The 20,718-nt window shown below is 39.7% G+C and overlaps 1 protein-coding gene across 3 annotated transcripts in view; it reads right to left on the bottom strand.

Moving 5' to 3' along the window:
- Window positions 1-20,718, bottom strand: part of LOC106657935 (glycogen [starch] synthase) — a 58,534-nt gene that overhangs the window by 10,338 nt on the left and 27,478 nt on the right. For all 3 annotated transcript variants that reach the window (XM_023458367.1, XM_023458369.1, XM_023458368.1), the window contains exons 8-10: window positions 14,037-14,173; window positions 12,177-12,309; window positions 1,491-1,877 (exon numbers count right to left, since the gene is read on the bottom strand). In XM_023458367.1, coding sequence (XP_023314135.1) covers window positions 1,491-1,877; window positions 12,177-12,309; window positions 14,037-14,173 — 657 coding nt within the window. The remainder of the gene's footprint in view (window positions 1-1,490; window positions 1,878-12,176; window positions 12,310-14,036; window positions 14,174-20,718) is intronic.

Here is a 20,718-nt window from a genome sequence, read left to right as displayed (position 1 = left end):
GTGCAAGTATCTTTCAAGTGTTTATAATTATTTCTTAATTAATTTACAAGTTTTCCACATTTTCTTCCTCTATGTACTCATCTATTTATTGATCAAAGTATATAAGCTTCTTTGGTATATTTCGAGCTTTAGTAAACATTGTATCACTCGCTAAATATTCAGTGAAATCATCCGTAGTATATTCTATGATATAATCAAATAAAACCTTTACAACTTTATCGATAAGTTGATAATGTTGAGGATCTTTCTCTGTTTCTTGATGGCTTTTGCGCATAATGTCGGATACTTTGTTTTTAAAACAGAATTATACTGGTGCACCCATTTTATTAACTGTGATTACATCATCTTGATAATGATTGTGAAATGTATTAAATATTGTTTCATTGCTTGTAATAAACATATTATTTTCACGTAAAACTTCATGAAAATCGTTCATTATAAATTGGTCGTTCTTGTGATCATCAAAAAAATTAAATATTTTTTCCATTAACTGCTTCATTTTATTTTGAACGCCTGCTGATGAGAACTTATACTGTTATTCTCTTTGTTATTGTTATTACGAATGAAATCATCAAAACCTACTTTCAAAAGTAAAAGTTCTTTTTGTTTTTAGAACTTACAGACAAACAACCAAACGAAATAAATTAAATAATCCCAAAAAACCCTAGGAGTCGAGGTATATAGGGGCCCGTCCTGGGCCCAAGGTACACAGTAGAACATTTTCGTTGTGATATTCCTTTTCAGCGACCCCAAAAACCCCTGAGTAACGAGTTTCAACGAGATATGTTGAATGTTCCCATAAAACTTTAGAATACGAGGTATATAAGGGTCACCCTGGGCCCCAGGTACATCGTAGTACATTTTCGTTGGGATATTCGTTTGCAGCGATCCCAAAAACTCCCGGACGTAGAAATTAGACTCATTTTTACCGATATTTAGTGAAATACACATATTGACAAAACCGGGAGTTCAAGATGCATTTCTAAAATCCATTTTTCTCATCCACGGATGCAATTTTTCATTTCTCCCTCATAAATTTTGTTCACAAAATTTCTAGACGCTTTCCCAAATCGAATGCCGAAAACTGCATCTCGATCTCGACTTACTGTTAAAAAATTGGACGCTTTATTTCCTCCACTACTATGTCACTTGACTAGCGGGAGTTAAGGGACAAGAGTCCAATCACTTTTTTGTTCTTACTTTTGTAAAAAGTCGAACATTGAACAGCGGAGTGACTTTGGCCAGGAGGCCCTGACACTAGTACTTATACTAGTAGAAAAGTCGGGAAGGTGGTGAAATGATGAGGTGATTATTTGTAATTCGACAAAGTTCAGTAATAAGAAGTTGCCCAAGGTCGAAACTCTCAGGAGTTAGTTCGTTCTGACCCCGAGTGCATCTTTTAAGAGGGGACGCATGCAGCGATCTATTTTAACGAGTGGGGGTAACGAAATTAAATAGTTGAAATGAAAAAATATAAAAAAGTAACTTACCACTCCTAAATTGCGCCAATCTAACAAATCACTCAAACGTTCTGTTCTATTTCTTTGGATTATACGTTGACGTCTGTTAAGACGACAAAAATCAAACATATATTGAGCTAGTTGTCGAACACTACCTTCCAAACTAATGAATCTTCGATCAACAATATAAATTCCGTAACTCATTGGGTCTACAATATGCTCCTGCATAAAACAACCAAATCCTGATAAATTTGTCGTTATGCTTGGTATTCCCATTACCGTACATTCAGCAGGTGTATAGCCCCACGGTTCATAATACGAAGGAAATACTCCTAGATGACATCCACGCACGAATTCTTCATAATCCAGGCCAAATAAAGGATTGGTAGAAGATAAAAATTCTGGGTGAAAAACCACCTACATAATTTATAAAATAAAATTATTTAGTTAAATGTACATGCTTTGATATCATAAAAAACGTTAATAAAATATGAATTAGTCGTATGAGATTTTAATATTTGTATTAACTCTACAGTGTGTCCGTGGTATTTCTCTCTCTCTCTCTTTTGTCTAGCAGTGTTCAAGTGACTCAGCAATTAGCAAGTGTTATAACTAATTGTAGTTATTTATTCAATTGTTCAGACCTTGAGTTTTACCTCAAATAGTCTAGGAGTTCATTTTTGTTATATTCGAAACTGTTGCTTATGAGTAGGTTGGAATAATAGATGGAACACGTCGTGTATATGTCTGTTAGGTATATGCGTATGGCGTATATGAGTTCGCGTCGGCGCGGGCTTATATTATAAGTCCTGGGGCTGAGCGTATGCGTGTTATTGTAGTAGCCGCGGTGTAGCGTGGGTGTATGACTGTTGGAGAAAGTGACTTGTGTGCGTCTGCTATGTATATGCGCACGGCGTATATGAGTTGTGTCGGCGCGGGCTTCTATTGTAGGGCCCGGCACGGAGTGTATGCGTGTTATTGTAGTAGCCGCGGTGTAGCGTGGGTGTATGACTGTTGGCGAGAGCGACTCGTGTGTGTCTGCTAAGTATATGAATACGGCGTATATGAGTTCGCGTCGGCGCGGGCTTGTATTGTAAGTCCCGGGACTGAGTATACTTCTGCTGTTGTAGCAGCCGCCGCACACACAACAGGCAACGAGTCACGGCTCTCCGGTGTTATGAAAACACCTGTATATCTGTCAAGCACACGTGCTTGACGGGTGTCCGCTATTCTAGCGCTAGTTTCGCTTTGTTTTAAAGCGAAACTGTCGAACTTGTTTTAAGTTCTTTTTGCCGTGAGTTGTTCACGGGCTCGCAGAGGAAGAAAAGGAATTCAAACACATACGTTATGTTGTATAACGTCTCCGTGGGCCGTGTTATACAGCTGGAGAGTTTGAGAGCAGCAGACGAGCTTGTTTTAAGCTCTTTGCCATGAGTTGTTCATGGGCTTGCAGAGTAGGAAAGTGAAGGAATGAAAATGAATTTTTGAACTTACTCGTTATGTTTTATAACGGCTCCATGTGCTGCGTTTTACAACTGGAGATTCAAGGGAGAATGCGAGGTCTGTTGGTTTGTTCATCGGCTTTTTATACTCTCAGAATCTCTATTGTTTTAGGTGGGCTAAGTACATGCTGGAATTTGATTTGACCTAATGTCGTAAAATTTACGAGTGGGCTGAACAAACCAACCGTCCTCAGATTCTCGATCTTTCCACGTCCCACGGGCCAAATCTTTATTATAAAATATTAGACATAATTGTTGACAAAAGTGTGATACAGTGAATTGTTTAAAATCAGTGAGTTGAGACGAGTGCAACGATACCAAACAGTGCATATTTATGATGACTCAGTGTTCGTTCGTGAAGTGCTATTGATTTCATTATTATTTAATTAATTGATAGATTACTTGAGTTTGATATCTGTGGTATAGTGACAATTGGTATTGTTTGATATTCTTGCACTCGGCTTTAAGCTTAATGTAATGTTGTGTTTGTAAATAATCATTTTGAGTCGTTAATACAGCCACGTGTATTTATACTTCTATGGAGTTATTTTCTATTTAATTGACATCATTGAGTTATAATAAAAATTGAATTCATTAAACATAATAATTAAACATAGTGAGTTAAAATATTTAGAAATCATATAAGAATAATTAATCATTTGTTAAAATGAGATTCGTTAATCGGGTCGGTAACTTAGGAACTCTATGATCTAGGATTGATATTTTTCTAATGTGGGTAATGGAGTGATTATCGATCGATCATGATTGTAGGCGGGAAAGAAAAAAAAACATATGATATTAGTGGCGGTGATGGACGTCACACAAGAAAACAAATGTTACGGGACACAAGAGGCGAGGGCTCGAGCAGCCAACAGGCTGGATAATTCTTGTGATAGCGCGCGGGCATGCGTGCGTTTGTGTATGTTTCCACGATTTCCAGTTCTGTGCAAGTAGCAGCAGCAGTGAGCGAGAGACAACAACAGCGGCATACACATTCGAGAAAGACAGAGAGCGGCGTGTCAAAACAGCTGAATTTAGCGCTGCGCAATAAATCGTGGAATGGTAGATTACGTTAAGCCAGAAGAGAAGCTACATGAGGCAAGTGACGAGTCCGCGCAGCAAAAGAAAAGTAAGGATATGGGGGCAATAAGAAGTGACAGCTCAATCAAGTGTCAAGCTACGATCACCTTCATTCTTTGTATGTGTGTGTTAAGTCACCCAGAGTGACGAGTGTAGAATAATCGTGTGTATAGTCACCCAGCGGGGCTCAGAAAGTTTGCCTAAGTAACCCATGTCATGTCAACAAAATTGTGTTTCTTTCCAATAAAGTTTATAATTTTGCTTGAGGACTTGTACATATGGGTCAAAATAATACTTTTTTACAAAACCGTGCGCACGTATATCACCGATCTTGACGCGCTTTTGGTATGTTATAGTACATGGTAAAAAGGTCTCAAAAAAAAATTTTTAGACCCCCTCCCCCCTCCTACCCCCCACTTCCGGTATAAACGTCCATTTTCGATTGATATTTTTTCTGAGGACATGAAGCAATTAAAAAATCTGAAAAAATTCACAAAAATACTTTTCAACAATCCAGACAACCTTGAATTTTTTCAGATTTTTCAAGTGCTTCAGGCCTTCAGAAAAAATCATTGAAAATTCTGAAAATCGAAATACGGCTGTATGAGCCGATATAGTAAACGGAAATTTTTTCAGTTTTTTATTGCATTGAGAAACATAACCTCAATTTTTTTCAGACTTTTTCAGATGACCTAACGCACCTTTTGAAGCAAAAAACCGCTTTTTTTGACGAAAATAATTTTTTTAGGACGGTGCGGAGCCTTGAAAAATCTGGAAAAATTTTTTTCTTGTTTTTTCCATCAAAATACATAACGTCAAATTTTTTCAGATTTTTTAATTGAAGGCGATAGCTTCTAGAGCCGAAAAATGCTATTTTTAACAAAAAAAGGTTCCTAGAACCCGATGGTTCCGGTGAAAAAATTTGAAAATATTTTTTTCGAATTCCTTGTCAAATTTTAATAAATTTTGACCGTCGCCAAATTCTGATTGAAGCCTCCTAGCTCAATCTAGAGCATCAAAATAGTTTCATTATTTCTTAATGTGTCTTCAGAAACGTCTTCAGAATTTTGCATTAATCTTTGTCCTGGGGGCTGTTATCGGTGACGGGGCTGGTATCCAAACCAATTTTGCATTCAGAAATGAATAGTAGATGCCAGGTGGACTTAATTGACTTTCAATCATCAAGTGTCGATGGGTTTGAGTGGATAATGGTATACCAGGACCATTTTACGAAATTTGTAGTTCTGAATGCATTATTTATTTGAATACAAAACTTTTGTATTCAAATAAATGCGTATTTTTTCACTTTACATTAATTTTTTACTTAAAATTATTAGCTCACAGTAAAACTTTACAGTAAACATTTACCTAAAATTGTTCAGGCATTGCGGGTTTTGCCTAAAAAATTTTAGGCATTGCGGGCAATGCCTAAGATTTAGGAAGTTCATATATTTTTGCGGGTACGTCCTAAAATCTTAGGCATTTCTTTTTTTGCCTAGGCAAAAGTCACTTTTGCCTATAAGCGAGTTTTGCTGGTAACATATACACTTCAGTTAGTTATAAAATTCAGTAGTGAGTTTTGAGGCCGCTAGTTCAATTTGCTAATAAATTTGATTTATTAAAATATTAATGAATTAAATTGTCATCAATACTTTTTAACTGATTAAAAATTCGGATCCACGTCAACGATCAAACGCTTTTGAACAGAATCTTATTTCACGCAAGCACACATATATCATTTACCGCAACTCGTGAGGATACACATGTTCGTGAAGCGCCAGCCATATGAGATTCCTATAATGTGTTGTTGTTGGTCAAGTGACATGCTCAAATACGCACAGCACGCACGAGAGAAAAAATTACACAATGCTGCGTAGACGTTGCGTAGACATGAACACCGATCGCGTTGCAGTAGATGCGCCCCTAAAACTCTGCAACAGAAGCAGCTGCTAGCGTGGACCACGCACAAGTTTTCTGACTATATTGTAAAGGAACTTGGCTTGTTTTATGGCTGCTGATAAGTCAACGAGCGCGTAAACACGCGTACCATGCGAGTACTCGCACACGCATATGAAATGAACGCAATGATGAGAATGGAAGTACAGGCAAACCCCGCTATTCGCAGATTCCGTATTTGCAATTTTCCGTATTCACGGTACCCCTGTTTGTGACCCAACATCAGTATTCGCGGTATTTTGTTTTCGTATTCGCAGTTTTTTCGCTCAAAGTTAACCTTTTTTTGCGCATAAATTAAAAAAAAAATTTTTAATTTTTTTTTAAATGACTCTTCCTTTGGAAAAAGTACCGGTTAACAATGTAAAGACGAGGAATAATTAAGTGTTTAATTTGTTGTCAAAAATTTTAATTTTAATTTTTCCCATTGAATATGATGGCATATTGGGAATAGAGTTTTTAAGAAAACAGAAAGCCATCTTATTCTTCGCGGATAATCGCATCACTATCAGTGGCCAATCCTCCTGAGAGCTACCCCTCATACAGTACAAAACGTACTTTCTGGGTGCTCGTGCCTAAACACTCGTAAACCTCAGTTGCAAGTTCGGAGAAGGCAGCAGTTACGTCTCCCACATCAAGGCAGGCCTGATATTTTTGCCGGAGAACGCATCGTAAAGGCTTACGATCACCCTGCCCCCCCCNCCCCCCCCCCCCCCTGTTCATCGTTAACGCAACATCCTACGACATAAACTTCACCCTTCCTCCAATCAAAAGACACGAGTTCGAGACCAGCACTCAGGTGCGCCTCGCGCGGACCGCAACCCATTCACAGCATGACTCGGACACGGGGAGAATCGAAGCTATATGAAAATATCTGGATTTCGACTCCTTAAGTTCAGAGGAGCGTTCTCACATCCATTACCTGATCCCCAAATTCCCATATCAATTCCAGTTGTCGTCCGACCGCATCAGCATGACCAAAACGGTAACCCATAAAATCATCACCACAGACAATAAATCGATTAATGTCAAACAACACAGACATCCTCCATATTTACGTGACGAGATACAAAAACAGATCGCGGAACCCATCGACAACGATATATTTGAAAAATCTGACTCTCCTTACAACTCGCTGTTATAGATAATACCCAAAAATGCAGGGCCTAACGGTGAGAAAAAATGGAGGCTAGTGATCGTACTATCGTACTTTGAACAAGAAAACTATCGCCTCCGTGTACTCCCTGCCAAATATCACTGAAATTCTAGACCTACTCGGAAGCAGGAAATATTTTTCCACCCTCGACTTACAATCCAAATTTTATCAGGTACCGAAAGACCCTTCTGACGTACACAAAACTGCTTTCTCCATTCCCTTCCATCATTTACAGCTCAAGTGGATACCAATGGGCCTCAAGAATTCACCTTCAACATTCCAAGCCTTAAACCGTTTCGGGCCAAACGGACGAAATTTCCCACATTTTTTCCGGTGCTATAAACTTTGTTAAAAAAAATATCTGGAAAATGTTTAAGGGGGGAAAGGTACCTAAAATCTCAAAAAAAAAAAATTTTGTTTTATTGACTTTTTTAATAGGAGTTTTCCTCAGCTTTCCAGTGCCGTGATCGGAATTTAAAAATTTTAACTGTACCGTGATGTACAGCCTATTCAGTACCGATACTTTTACGATTATTTAAAAATATATCGTTGCCATTCTCTCATGAATCTCGAGACTTTCATGAGTCGGTAGCGCCGTCTATTGATACTCATTTTATTCTTTGGTTAGAGTACATCTAGCAGAAATTTGTTTGTTTACATGGCTATAGGTGTACAGTAACGCCACCACTCGCAGCACGTGGGTTTCGGCATATCTTCTGTCTCTCTCTGTTTCGTGCGCGAGCCCTGATCAAATGTCAATAACAGTCTGCTGACTGCATCTTGATTTTCCAATGGCTAAAAATTACATTTTTTTGAAAGTGAAAAAAGTACATGTACAGTGAAGTTATATCTTTGCAACTTGACATAGTGATTTATAATAAAGCTATGAAGATGCTTCAATAGCTTGTTATAAAAATGTTACATTTTTAGCAGTTCAAATTCAAGAAATACAGCAGTACATATGTAAATTGACATATATACATCAGTGTACATGTATGTCACTGTACTTTATGTATGTGTATATAACTGTATCATGTATATTATTGTATGTTGCATGTGATAACCAAGATTAGTGATAATTGATCAATTTTGAGTGATTTTATTTCCAACTATAGATCCAATGATTGTTGTTTTATGAATGTGAGTGAATATAGGTAGAGGGCTGAGTTCAAGTTCTAATGTGAGATTGTGTATATTAGTGTGAAAAGTTGATTTGGACATAATCAACTTAGTTACCAGTTTCCACATAAAACCCATATTAGCGTATGCTAACATTTTAGTAAAACTTATAATTTGGCTTTGTGTGTCTGTCTGGGATTATTGAACATTGTCCTTGTGGGTCTAATATGTTGAAATTTCAAGTTGAATTACTGTTTTTTATTGTCCAAAAAGTTTAAAGCAGCCTCAGTGACATGAGAGTATCATTATGACATATATTGATGTATTTTGGTTTTTTTCAACTCTTGGGCAGGAACGTTTTATCTCAAAATTGCTTTGTTGCCGTAACTTTCCATGTAAACCGTTTGAGCAAATGAGCTGAAATTTTCAGGGATTGTTCTACATGAGAATGGCTACAAACGCAAGCACTTTCAAAGGTATTGGGACAAATGAGCACTTTTTTCAGGCTATGATGTAGCATAATCTGTCATTTTATCATATATATTAATGAATAAATGTATATATGTGGCTGGCAAATTGTGTATAACTAATTAAAAAATCTGAAAGTGCTTGCGTTTGTAACCACACATCTAATGATCAAAATGAGACCCCAAGGACCATGATTGAACCATCGGTTCTAGCTGGATCCTACGGCACAGGGGTACCTGTCAGGACTGTGGGCTTGCTTCATCGAGGAGGGTTCTATGGTGACTGGGACCTCAATTTTTATATTCCAGAGTGAAAAACTTTGAAAAAAGAGTGAAGAAAACAGAGTTTTCTCTGTATATTCCCAAAAAAAATTTTTTCTTCATTTTTAATAAATTTTTTATAAATGTAGGTTTAAGGTACCTTACCCCCTTAAATAGTCATTTCTGACGTGAAATTTTATGAACTTTTCGAATCTGGTGTCAGAATTGTCAAAAAAGTTGAGGAGAAAAAGTTATGAACAATTAAACAACAAAAAACACGATTTTTTTGAAAATAATTTTGATTCAACCTCAATTTTCAAATCAAACGAGACTTGATCCGTGGTTCTAACATATATTTAGTTCTAACATATATTTATGGGGTGTAAACATAAAAGTCCAATAGTCACAATATCGAAATTCAACATGGTGAACAACAAAATGGCACCTCGTAAAAAAAATCCATGTATAAACTTGGTTAATTTTTTTTAAGCTAACCAAGCATCTAAGAAAAAAACTTTACGTAGAAAAAGTTCTTCGAATTGTTCAAAAAAGACCCCTGAATTTTGTCAGAATTTTCCGGGGAAATTTTTGGATTTTTGAAAATCGTCAGAAATCAAAAATACCAAAAATTGCCCGCAATGCCTAAAATTTTTTAGGCAAAACCCGCAATGCCTGAACAATTTTAGGTAAATGTTTACTGTAAAGTTTTACTGTGAGCTAATAATTTTAAGTAAAAAATTAATGTAAAGTGAAAAAATACGCATTTATTTGAATACAAAAGTTTTGTATTCAAATAAATAATGCATTCAGAACTACAAATTTCGTAAAATGGTCCTGGTATACCATTATCCACTCAAACTCATCGACACTTGATGATTGAAAGTCAATTAAGTCCACCTGGCATCTACTATTCATTTCTGAATGCAAAATTGGTTTGGATACCAGCCCCCTCCTTCTCTTTATTTTTTTCTGGTGACAGACTTAACACATTTTCAAGTATAACTCAATCAATTCCCTTGTAACTTTGTTATTGTTATTCTTAAAAAACCGAGTCTAAATTCATACCACGATTCGACGGCAAAGATTCTAGAGAAGAGTAACAGGCAAAGCTAATATTTTCACATACCCTGCTCCCCGTTCCTTCACGAATTTACAACGCTATAACAAAAGAAGGTTTCAAATTAAAATTATCAAAATGTCTTTTCGTAACAGACACAGTGGATTACTTGGGTCACGTAATAAGCCATAATACAGAAAAACCTATGACAGACATTTTAAAATCAATAATGGACTTCCCAACACCATCAACACAAAAAATTTTCGCCAATTCTTAGGTAAAATTAAATTTTATCGTGAATATGTGCCGAGAATTGCAACTATTTTAGAACCATTACATAAACTACTAAGGAAAGACCAAAAATTTACATGATCACAAGATGCCGAAGAGTCCTTCATTTAAAAAAGTATTCATGTAAAGCGCCGATTTTAACTATCTATGATCCAAACTTGGCAATCAAAATTTATACTGATGGAAGTATTGTAGGATTAAGAGCAGTGTTAAAACAATCTCAATCAGACGGAAACGAAAAACCGGTAGCATATTTCTCAAAAAAATTAACGAGTGCACAGAGTAAGAAGAGAGCAAAATACTTAGAAGCATCAGCTATTAAAGAGGCTATTACTTTTTGGCAATACTAGTTGATGGGCAGATCTTTTGAAGTATATTCGGATCACAAACCTTTGAAGGACTTAAACATGAAAGCCAGACTAGACGAAGAATTGGGTGATTTAACTTATTATATGTCTCAATTAGATTTTAATGTGATATATAACCCAGGAAAGTTCGATATAGAAGAGGATTGTTTAAGCAGAAATCCAGTATTGGAAGCTAGTGAAAACGAAGAGAATGTGCTGAAAACGGTAAATATAATAAGTCTTGAAAGCATCAAAGAAGACCAAGACAAAAATGAAAAATTCAAAAAGCAACGTGCAATGAGCGAAATTTACATTTAAGAAAAGGTAAAATTATACTGTCTGAAGAATTCAGCAAGACACTAATAATAAAAGTACCTAAAGAGTTCAACCACATTGGAATAAACCAAATGACCAACATGACACAAAAACATTACACAACATTACATGAATATATGTATATTCATACGAACCACATGTCATTTTTCTATATTAAACTACTATTGTAGATGGCGTGACGAGAATCCAGACAGGATATCGTCTCTCTCCCCCAAAGCCAATATTCGAATATGTTATACTCATTATGAGATTTGTTACAGGTGCAAAAGCGCGACCACGGCAGATCGCACGAGAGAGAAAGAGACATAAATTCACGTTCGCGGAAAAGACTGCGCGAACCTCGCGAGCGCGTCACGAAGATTTACGCGTACGAACAGAGGAGCTACACAGTAGTACAGTCTGGGCCCGATTTCGAGCGACACGCGCAAGTCGAAATCAACGAGCATTGTAAGCCCGCTGTAAATCGCGTCGCGAGTTTGAGTGATGGCAATGCGTGCATTTTTGAGTGCATTGTGAGCGAGTGTGTGAGCGACCCGGAATCCAGCGTCGTGGATTGGGCAGCGGAAATCACAACCGGAGGCAGCTATTGTAAGTGCCAGCTTACCGACTTTCTCTCTCTCATTTGCATTGCGACTCGCATTCGCTGGTTTAGGCGAACACTCGCGCGCCGTGGTACTGCACCAAATTGCCGTTCTGAGCACGGCTGTAATTCCCTGATTTACTCGTTTATCAATAATAATTATTTTTCCTTTAATCTAATTCTTATGCGTCGATTGTTTTCCTGTGTACTCTCCACTCTTATTACTTTTTAACCAACCGGACCCGGCCGTTAACGCGACCAACGCAGTAATTGTTATTTTATGTAATAATACTAATTACCCCCTTCACTCGTAACTTCCCCCGTTACAATGGTTATTTTTATTTAGTTTGTAAGTGCCACCTACGTGGGGCTCATGCCCCCTGTAGGACTTATTGGTAATAAATAATAATAATAATAATAATAATAATAATAATAATAACTCTTTGGCTGTTTGTGCTAACACCCAAGGCCTGAACAATAATCTTTTAAAACAACAAACAATTATAACATATAATAACGTATATCATAAGTTATAAATAAAAAGATATTTTGGAAAAAGATACTTACTTTTACTCGATCAGAAACTGTATTGAATAAGCTGCACCTTCTCAAAGAATTCAGTACTGGATCATTCCAATCATCGATAATATTATGAGTCGTGATCGGTGGGAGACCATTTCGTTGAAGTGCATAGAGACACCTTAAAAAAATAATATTACAAAAATTAAACTCTTCTCACAGGAGTAAATTGCACTTAATTTTAAATATAATTTTGTATCATTTATTCATAAGGTAAAAGAAATTTATGAGCACTAACTTCCAAATGACGTAATAATAGCTTGCGTACTATCTGAATGGAATTTGACAGATCAGAACTGACTTTGGATCGATTTGATCCCAGTCCAAGTCATAACACTCTCAAATAAGTATATTTTCTTACTCATAAGACGAAGAGCGCTGGGATGTCGAAGTGAAAGGTATGCAGTTTCCAACTTATTCCATTGTAATATTTTATTTTTATTAATAATATATACATATGTGGCATTTCACGTCAACTCTCCCAGTGCAGCGCGGAGCGGCAGAATCAAGTCAAATCACTAAATTTGTAAATCGCTGTAAAAGTGCTAAAATGCACCTAGAGAAAAAAACGAACAGCTGATTTCGAGTGGAAATTGCCTCGGCTTTCTGATGGGGAGGTCAGATTTTCCGAAATTTTCCGCTTTACCCGGGAAAATTGCTGGGAAAACTTTAAAGTCGATTATCTCAAAAACTTCATTTTTAAGATTTTTTAAATAGTCTACATCGAAAGATCAGGAAATTTTTCATCGATATAGACATTTTTCAGAGAGGCGTTTTTTGATTTTAGCGAGATATAGAGAGAGAAAGAAGAAAAAACGTGGTATTTTCGCGTCCGACTGCCCGCGCGCGCCTTTTATCCTGGCTTAAAAATTCAATATCAAGCAATTTCAAAGTTAGTCCTCGCAGTTTAGTCGTTAAGAACGACAAAATGTCGGTACCTAAATCCGTGGATTACAGAAGCCACGTATGCATGACTTTTTACCGTTGAATATCTACTTAGCTATTTATTCTGCTCGAAGTGACCGAGTCTTATTGGTCCGCAAGGGATCCCAACTTGTACGCTGCATTGTTCTCGGCCGCCTCCGCGTGTAACCGTTCGATGCGTCGTTACATAATTTCACCTATATCGTGGTTCCTCGCGCATGCATGTGCGTGACTTGGGCGTGTCATCTGCGTGTGACAGACTATTGGGATCACGTATGTCAGGTCATAGATCTGGTGGCCTAATTATAGGCGCTTCTTTTGAAGACTTATCACGCGGCAGTTGTGTTATAACATTTGCAACAAGGAAATAAGCGCATTAGATGATGGTCGATAAAAAGTAAATATTCTATGAAAAAAGAAAGAATCGAATGTCAGAAACTATGGTCCGGAAAAATTAAAATTAAAATAGAAGAAAGTAAGTTTTTCAGTTTTTCTAATATTCTCCATTTTACTCACTCGAAATGATGTGTTTTTGAAATAATGAACCATATTTCCAGATTGGCTATCTACCGGAATGAAAGGAACCAATAAAAACTGATGAAAAAAAAATCGGTACAGTATTTAAGTTTAGCACCCACAAAAACTAATAAAGAAAAATAAAACTGACGCAAATACAAGATTTTATATTTATCGGCTTCGCCTCGGATGATAAATTACTATTATAAAATACTATTAATTGTTCAGTGAGGTACGATGAAATCGAACATAGTTTAATGTATCAATCTAGTTCAATCAAATTTAATGGTTGATTTTGAAATACTATTGTCAAATTTAAATTTTAACACTAGCTCGCGCATTTAATAGTCATTTATTTAGTTCATTTATAAAAACTAAGAATAGAAAATAAATGTTTATCTTATATACCTTTTAATTTTTAAAGAATCCTCTTTCAGGCACAAATTTTCATTTTCTGGCATATGCCCCGCTAAACAGGACTCATACATTCTCTTACCAATACTTTGTTGAATATCTTGAATTGTTGAACGAAGTGATTTGACAACCTAAAATAATAATTTAAAAAAATATCATTTTTAGATCTTTTAAATAAGAGGAATTATTATTAGTTACGTAAAGTAAACCTTAAAATCGTAAAAGTAGCCTAAAACTTTCTTAAATTCTTTCACTTTCTTAAATTCTTAAATTTTCAATTAACGAATAGCGAGACGGAGGTCATGGCGTCTGGAGGCTCGTCACCTCCCGCGACCGAGGGTGGTGTTTCTCCTGCCGATTTGGAGAGGTTCAAGGACGAGATGATGTCGCGCTTAGAGACCTTTTTGGCGAGTTATCGCGCTCAGACGAGCAGCGATGGGGGCACGCTTCCGCGCTCGATGGGGTTACGGCTCCGGGCGGTGCGCCGCGTGGACCCCAGCGTACCGAGATTGTATTTCAATCGTTTCGGCGGAGCGTTCCAGCTCTGTGGTTTTCGATTCTCGAGGAGCGATTCACGCAGAGAAATATTGCGGACGACAGTGAGATGTATTACAATGCCATGTGTTACCTCGACGAGGATCTGGTCAGAATGGTGTCGGTCGCGGTTACGTCGGCACCTATCTGCCGGCGATATTGCAAATTGAAAAATACGGTAGTCGATAAACTTTCTCTCAGTAAATCTGAGAATTTTAAAAATATTTTGGGAAATATAAATATAGGTACACGATCACTTTCGGAGTATTTGGAATTTTTAGTGTCTGAATCGGGAAGTATTTTGAGTAGAGACGCAGTCTTACGCATTTGGCGAGAGACGTTGCAGGCGAACGTCGCTGTGCTGTTGGATCGGGATATAAATAGTGCTAACGAGGCGCAAAACATCCAAAGAGCTGATTACATTTATAAGTCGTACAAGCGTGATAGTAATGCCGGTAATTCTTTTGAGATCGATAGTATCGGGGGTGCCCAGCGTTGAGACGAGCCTTGGTATATGGACGTATTGGAGAGGAAATTGGATCAGGTACTAAATGCTTTTGAATCGCGCTTTGATGGTCACGGACGCGACTCGGGCGCGAATGTCGATCGACGCCGCGGCTCGGGCGGACATCGGTGTGTTGGACACGGTAGGCTGTGTCGTGAGCACTATAGATTCAAAAAGTCAGCGCGCGGGTGTTCGAGCCCGGATCAATGCTCGTGGAAGAATTTTGACGACGAAGAGACAGAGAATGGGCAGGGTGGTCGCAGGCACAAAAATGATAATAATAGTAATAATAAGAGAGATAACCCCGATAAGCCGTCATCGTCAAAAAACTCGAAACCGGCGTAGCGTCGGAGACCGCTGCGTCAGGAGGTTCAGTCCGTCTCCACATACAGGACTTGAAATCGGGTTTAATTTTCATGATCGACTCTGGTGCAGAGGTCTTGGCTATCCCACGACCGATTAATAGGGTTGCGAGACCGGTTAATTTCGTCATTACAGCAGCGAATCAGCTGCCAATGAATGTTTTTGGTATGAAAGAATTAGAAATTGAGTTTATTAAAGGCAAGCCGATTAAATGGTTAAAGTTTGTTGTCGCGGATGTTCCTCATCCATTGGTGGGAGGCGATATTTTGTCTCGCTTTCACCTGCTGCCCGATTTGACTTCTAAGCGTCTAGTTCACGCTTCGGGCGAGGTGTTTGGCGAGGTGTTTGGCGAGGGGTTTTTTATCCGCGTCAACAGCGCTGATTTGACTATCTGCAGTACGTCAATCAGTTACAATACGAAGTTTTCTCATATTTTTATAAAATATCCCGAGGTTATGGGATTGGCTCCTTCGAAGCCTTTAGCGAATAGTGATGTTTTTCACTATATCGAAACGGAAGGCAAGCCACTTGCTCAAAAAGCGCTTAGGCTGCCTCCGCATAAGTTGTTGGCGGCCCGAGAAGAATTCTCTCGTTTCGAAAAGGCCGGCCAAATCAAACCTTCAAAAAGCCCCTGGGCTTCACCTATCCATATGGTGAGTAAGAAGGACAGGACACGGTGCATCTGTGGCGATTACAGGCGTCTCAATGCAGTTACAAAGTTCGATTCTTACCCAATTCCGAGACTGTTTGACTTCACAGTGATGCTCGCGGGTAAAACAGTGTTTTCTACGCTGGATCTCAAAAAAGCTTTTAACCAAATACCGTTAAATGCGGACGACGCACCAACAATGGCGGTGATTACGCCGTTCGGTCTCTCTGAGTATACGGTCATGACTTTCGGCTTGCGTAATTCAGCGCAGTCGTTCCAGAGATACATAGACTCGGCTCTGAGAGGCCTTGACTTCGTGTTTGTTTACCTCGATGATATATTGGTGTCATCGTCCAACATGCAGGAGCACGAGTTTCATCTCGGTATATTGCTCGAAAGGCTTCAGCAGGTATCTTTACAGCTGAATTATGGTAAATGTGTATTTGGAGAAGAGAAAGTGGAGTTCTTAGGTTATCTTGTCTCATCCGAGGGTTACAAGCCTTTGTCGAGAAAGGTCGAGTCGATTGTCAAGTTTCCACGACCCAATACAATTGAGGAATTAAGTAGGTTTCTAGGTATTATTAATTTTTATAGAAATAGCGTACCGCACGCGGCGGAGATGCAAGCTCAGTTAAACAAATTTTTATCCGACTCGCGAAAAAATGATAAGAGACCCGTTGATTGGGACGACGGGGCCACTACGGCATTTGAGAAGTGTAAACAGAGTCTTGTCGACGTCGCATTGCTGGATTTTCCGCGGCCCGATGCTCCGATTAGAGTAGTAATGGACGCCTCGGACACAGCTATGGGAGGTGCTCTCGAGCAGCGAGTCGAGGAGACTTAGAGGCCTCTTGCGTTCTTTTCGCGTAAATTTAATTCGGCACAGACGCGTTATTCGACTTCCGATCGCGAACTCACTGCGATGGCGGAGTCTGTTAAATATTTCGATTATTATCTCGAGGATCGGAGGTTCAAGCTGGTAACGGATCACAAGCCGCTCATTTACGCGCAAAATCAGTCTCACGATAAAGCTCCACTGCGTCGTTTGCGCCAGCTCATATACTTGGCACAATTCGAAATGAGTTATGAGTATTTACCGGGAAAATCTAACGATGTCGCAGACGCTTTGTCGCGAATCGAATCGCCGCTGATCGAACCCGGGAACGATCCGGCAAGTGGTGATTTTCTCCTTAGCATAGATAGTATTATTATACCCCCACGCATTGACTTACCAGACATTTTGTCTGCGCAAGACGAAGATTCCGAGCTTTCCAATATATTGAAAGACTCGAGTCACAAACTTAAATTAAAAATCATTGCCTTGGGCCTCGAGAATCTGAAAATTTATTGTGAGTCGCGAGAGGGCGTAAATAGGCCGTACTTGCCCGCGTCTTTGAGAAGAGAGAGCTTTGCCCTGTATCACGGTGACGCGCATCCGAGCGCGAGAGCCATGAAGCTTCGCGTCAAGGAGCATTTTGTCTGGCCGAACATAGACAGAGACATCGCGCGCTGGTGTAAATCTTGTATGAATTGTCAATTGGCTAAGGTCGGTTGACATACGTCGCCGACACCGTTACGCTTTGACACCCCGGACGCGCGATTTTATCACGTACATATAGATATCGTAGGGCCGTTACCGGTGAGCGATGGATACCGTTATCTTTTCACCATGATTGACAGATATACGAGGTGGCCCGAGGCCGTACCCATGCGCGATATCAGGGCCGAGACTGTGGCGAGCGAGTTCCGCAGGTGCTGGATAGCACGTTTCGGTTCTCCAATTGTGATCACGACGGATCAGGGAAGGCAATTCGAGTCGGCGGTATTCTCGGAGCTTTTACGAGCCCTTGGCATAAAGCGTTGTCGCACTACTAGCTACCATCCGTACGGGAACCGCATGATCGAACGATGGCATAGATCCCTTAAAGCGGCTATTATGTGCCACGCCAAGTCCAAGACGTGGACAGAGCTGCTGCCGTCAGTGATGCTCGGCCTGAGAACGCGAATTTTAAGCTCGTGCGATGCAAGACCGGCCGATATGCTTTACAGAAGCCCGTTGCAAATTCCCGGTGATCTCTGCGTAAATACGGAAGCAGAGATCGACCCGAGGGTTTTTCTAAATAAATTCAGAGCTCACATGAGTCAGGTACGTCCGGTCCCGGTTACGCACAAAACAAAGCGAAACGCGTTCGTTACCGCGGACTTGAAAACGTGCTCGCACGTACTCAAAGTCGTAAAGAAAGTCAGGTCTCCTCTCGTGCCTCCGTATACCGGCCCACATAAAGTTTTATTGCGCGATCCCGCGTTCAACACCTTCAAAATTGACATCAATAGTCGCGAGGTTGTGGTGTCAGTCGACAAACTTAAGCCCGCGCATTTCGTGCCGAGCGTAAACGCTGTGCTGCCGCGTGGGGAGAAATTGGTCCCGCACATATTGCGTAAGAGTCGTGCGAAGAAGTGCGAGCCTGGCAATGTCTGATTGACGTCCAAAAGAAACGCGAATTCCGTAGGACCGACGTTGGTACTCGCTATTTTTGTATGCCAACGCGTAATTCTTTGTCACGTGGTTGAGTTTGCTCACTAGCAATTTGTTTCTGTTTGTTGTATAGGGACGATGGATACATACGCGGCACTATACGGTGCGCTGCGCACTCAGAGAGAGCTGGCGCAGGACCCGGTGTGGGCGAGCGATCTTTGTAACACCGAGATCTGCTTGAACGAGTTTCGGTCGGAGGTCGCGAGAATTACCACGATGGCGGTGAATAGTAGGAACAGGAGTCGTATGCGTAACGGCATCAACGTGCCGGCGACATCGGTGAATTTTCGTTTTCCATCGCTGTTCCACAACGGTAATCCAGTGAGGGTCCTTAAGCTCTACGGAGTGCACGGACTATTGAGGCGAGAGCAGCTTGAGCGCATGATCGCCAACTTGGGCATTCGCGATTGAAACATATCGGGCATTAGATCTTCGGCGCATTTGACTACGGCTAAGCTTACTTGTTTGTCGCTGGCCTCCTCGTGTAGGCTACAACTCGCCGCTGCGTTAAAACGCATCATTTGAACGTGGTACTCGCGTACCCTTGAAGAGAGCGAAAAGTTCGCTGCAGTACGGCCAATACTGAGTCATGCAGCGCAACCTACACCGATTTCGTGAGCCTGAGAGCCGCGGCAGTCGGACCTGAGCTCTCTATTGTTTCGAGTCATGGAAAGGATCGATGTACTCGAGTACATCAGCGGTGAGCTTTCGTACGGAGATTTGTGTAATATATGGCTTATTTGCCGCAACAGGAATCTCGTGCGGTTGATGATGAAAAGAAAGGTCGACGCTGCTTGGCCCGGTTTCGTGGGGCAAAACGCTACGCACATGATTAAGGAGTACATTTCGCGATTTCGTCCAAGAGAAATCAGATTTTCCAATCGGGGCATCGTTCGCGACGCAACCACGGCATGTTCGGTGCTCGACCACAGCCCTGGGGGTCTTACGGTGACGTTTCACACGCTCTACGTGTCGGGTATTAGGATAAATGCTCAGCTCATCGAGCTTATCCTGAACATGTATTCTGTTGTAAGACTGGTCATCGCTGAGTCTTGCGGCGTTTTGAGCGTAGCCTTTTCTAGGGTGAGGGCGAGACAGCTGCTCGTTACCGGAAACAAATATCTCCAAGGAGATTTCCTCCAGAATTTGAAAAACCGTTTGGAGATTTTATCATTGACCGAATGTGGTCAGATTGCGTATCAACCTGTGCTTGTTTTTGTGTATAATCTTATTTTTAGGGATTTGAGCTTGTGTGACTGTGATTTTCTGTCAAATGACCAGTGTGACGTGTACGTGTTGCTGCTTGAAGCGGTAATTAATGAAAACTCCTACGTGGAGAAATTGACGATATCGTTCAGCGAACAGACGGGGCACGACACACCCGACGGGCGTCTAATCGATTTATCAAATAGTCTCACCATCAGAGAATGTAATATTAGTAATAATTTGTACATGGCACTGTTTATTCCGCAAATTGTGTCCAATATTAATAACGTTAAAGTTTTAAACCTGTCGGGCGTGTCGTGCTTTGACTACATTGACATGTCGGAGTTGTGGTGCATCGAGTCGCTCCACATTTGTTACACTGAATATCTAATGTACTCCTTGTCGTAGCTAAACGCGCAAATCATAAAATATATTGAAGTTGTTAACAAGCTAGGTAAGAAAAAAACAAAAAAGTTGGATTTAGGTTACATCGAGCAACTCATTTGTGTAGATAAAATATTCACTTTTAAATTTGTAAAATGTAAAACTATGATACCAGCTTCGCTGGAAAGAAAAATTAAAGACAGAAATTTTAAATTCTTAAACGAAATGGATTGCTTGACTTCATCAAATTAGCACTTTATTTATAGAGATAAGTGAATCTTTATAAAAGCGTAACCGAGCTTAAGTGAAATGTACACCTAATATCTTTGGTATAATAATTGCATTCATAAGTGCGTTTATAAATAAGTTTGATTATATTCCAGGTGTTCTCGGATGTTATTCGGATATTCAATCCGTATGAAATAATTAGAATTATTTTTTATTGTGAAACTGTATAACTGCATAATCTTAAGTGCGTTGGCCAAACATTCCTTTTTTC

Source organism: Trichogramma pretiosum, unplaced genomic scaffold (genome assembly GCF_000599845.2).
Source record: "Trichogramma pretiosum strain Unisexual culture from Peru unplaced genomic scaffold, Tpre_2.0 scaffold78, whole genome shotgun sequence".
NCBI lineage: Eukaryota > Metazoa > Arthropoda > Insecta > Hymenoptera > Trichogrammatidae > Trichogramma > Trichogramma pretiosum.
Note: the sequence above shows the minus strand (reverse complement) of the source record. Positions and strands in the feature narration are given on the sequence as shown.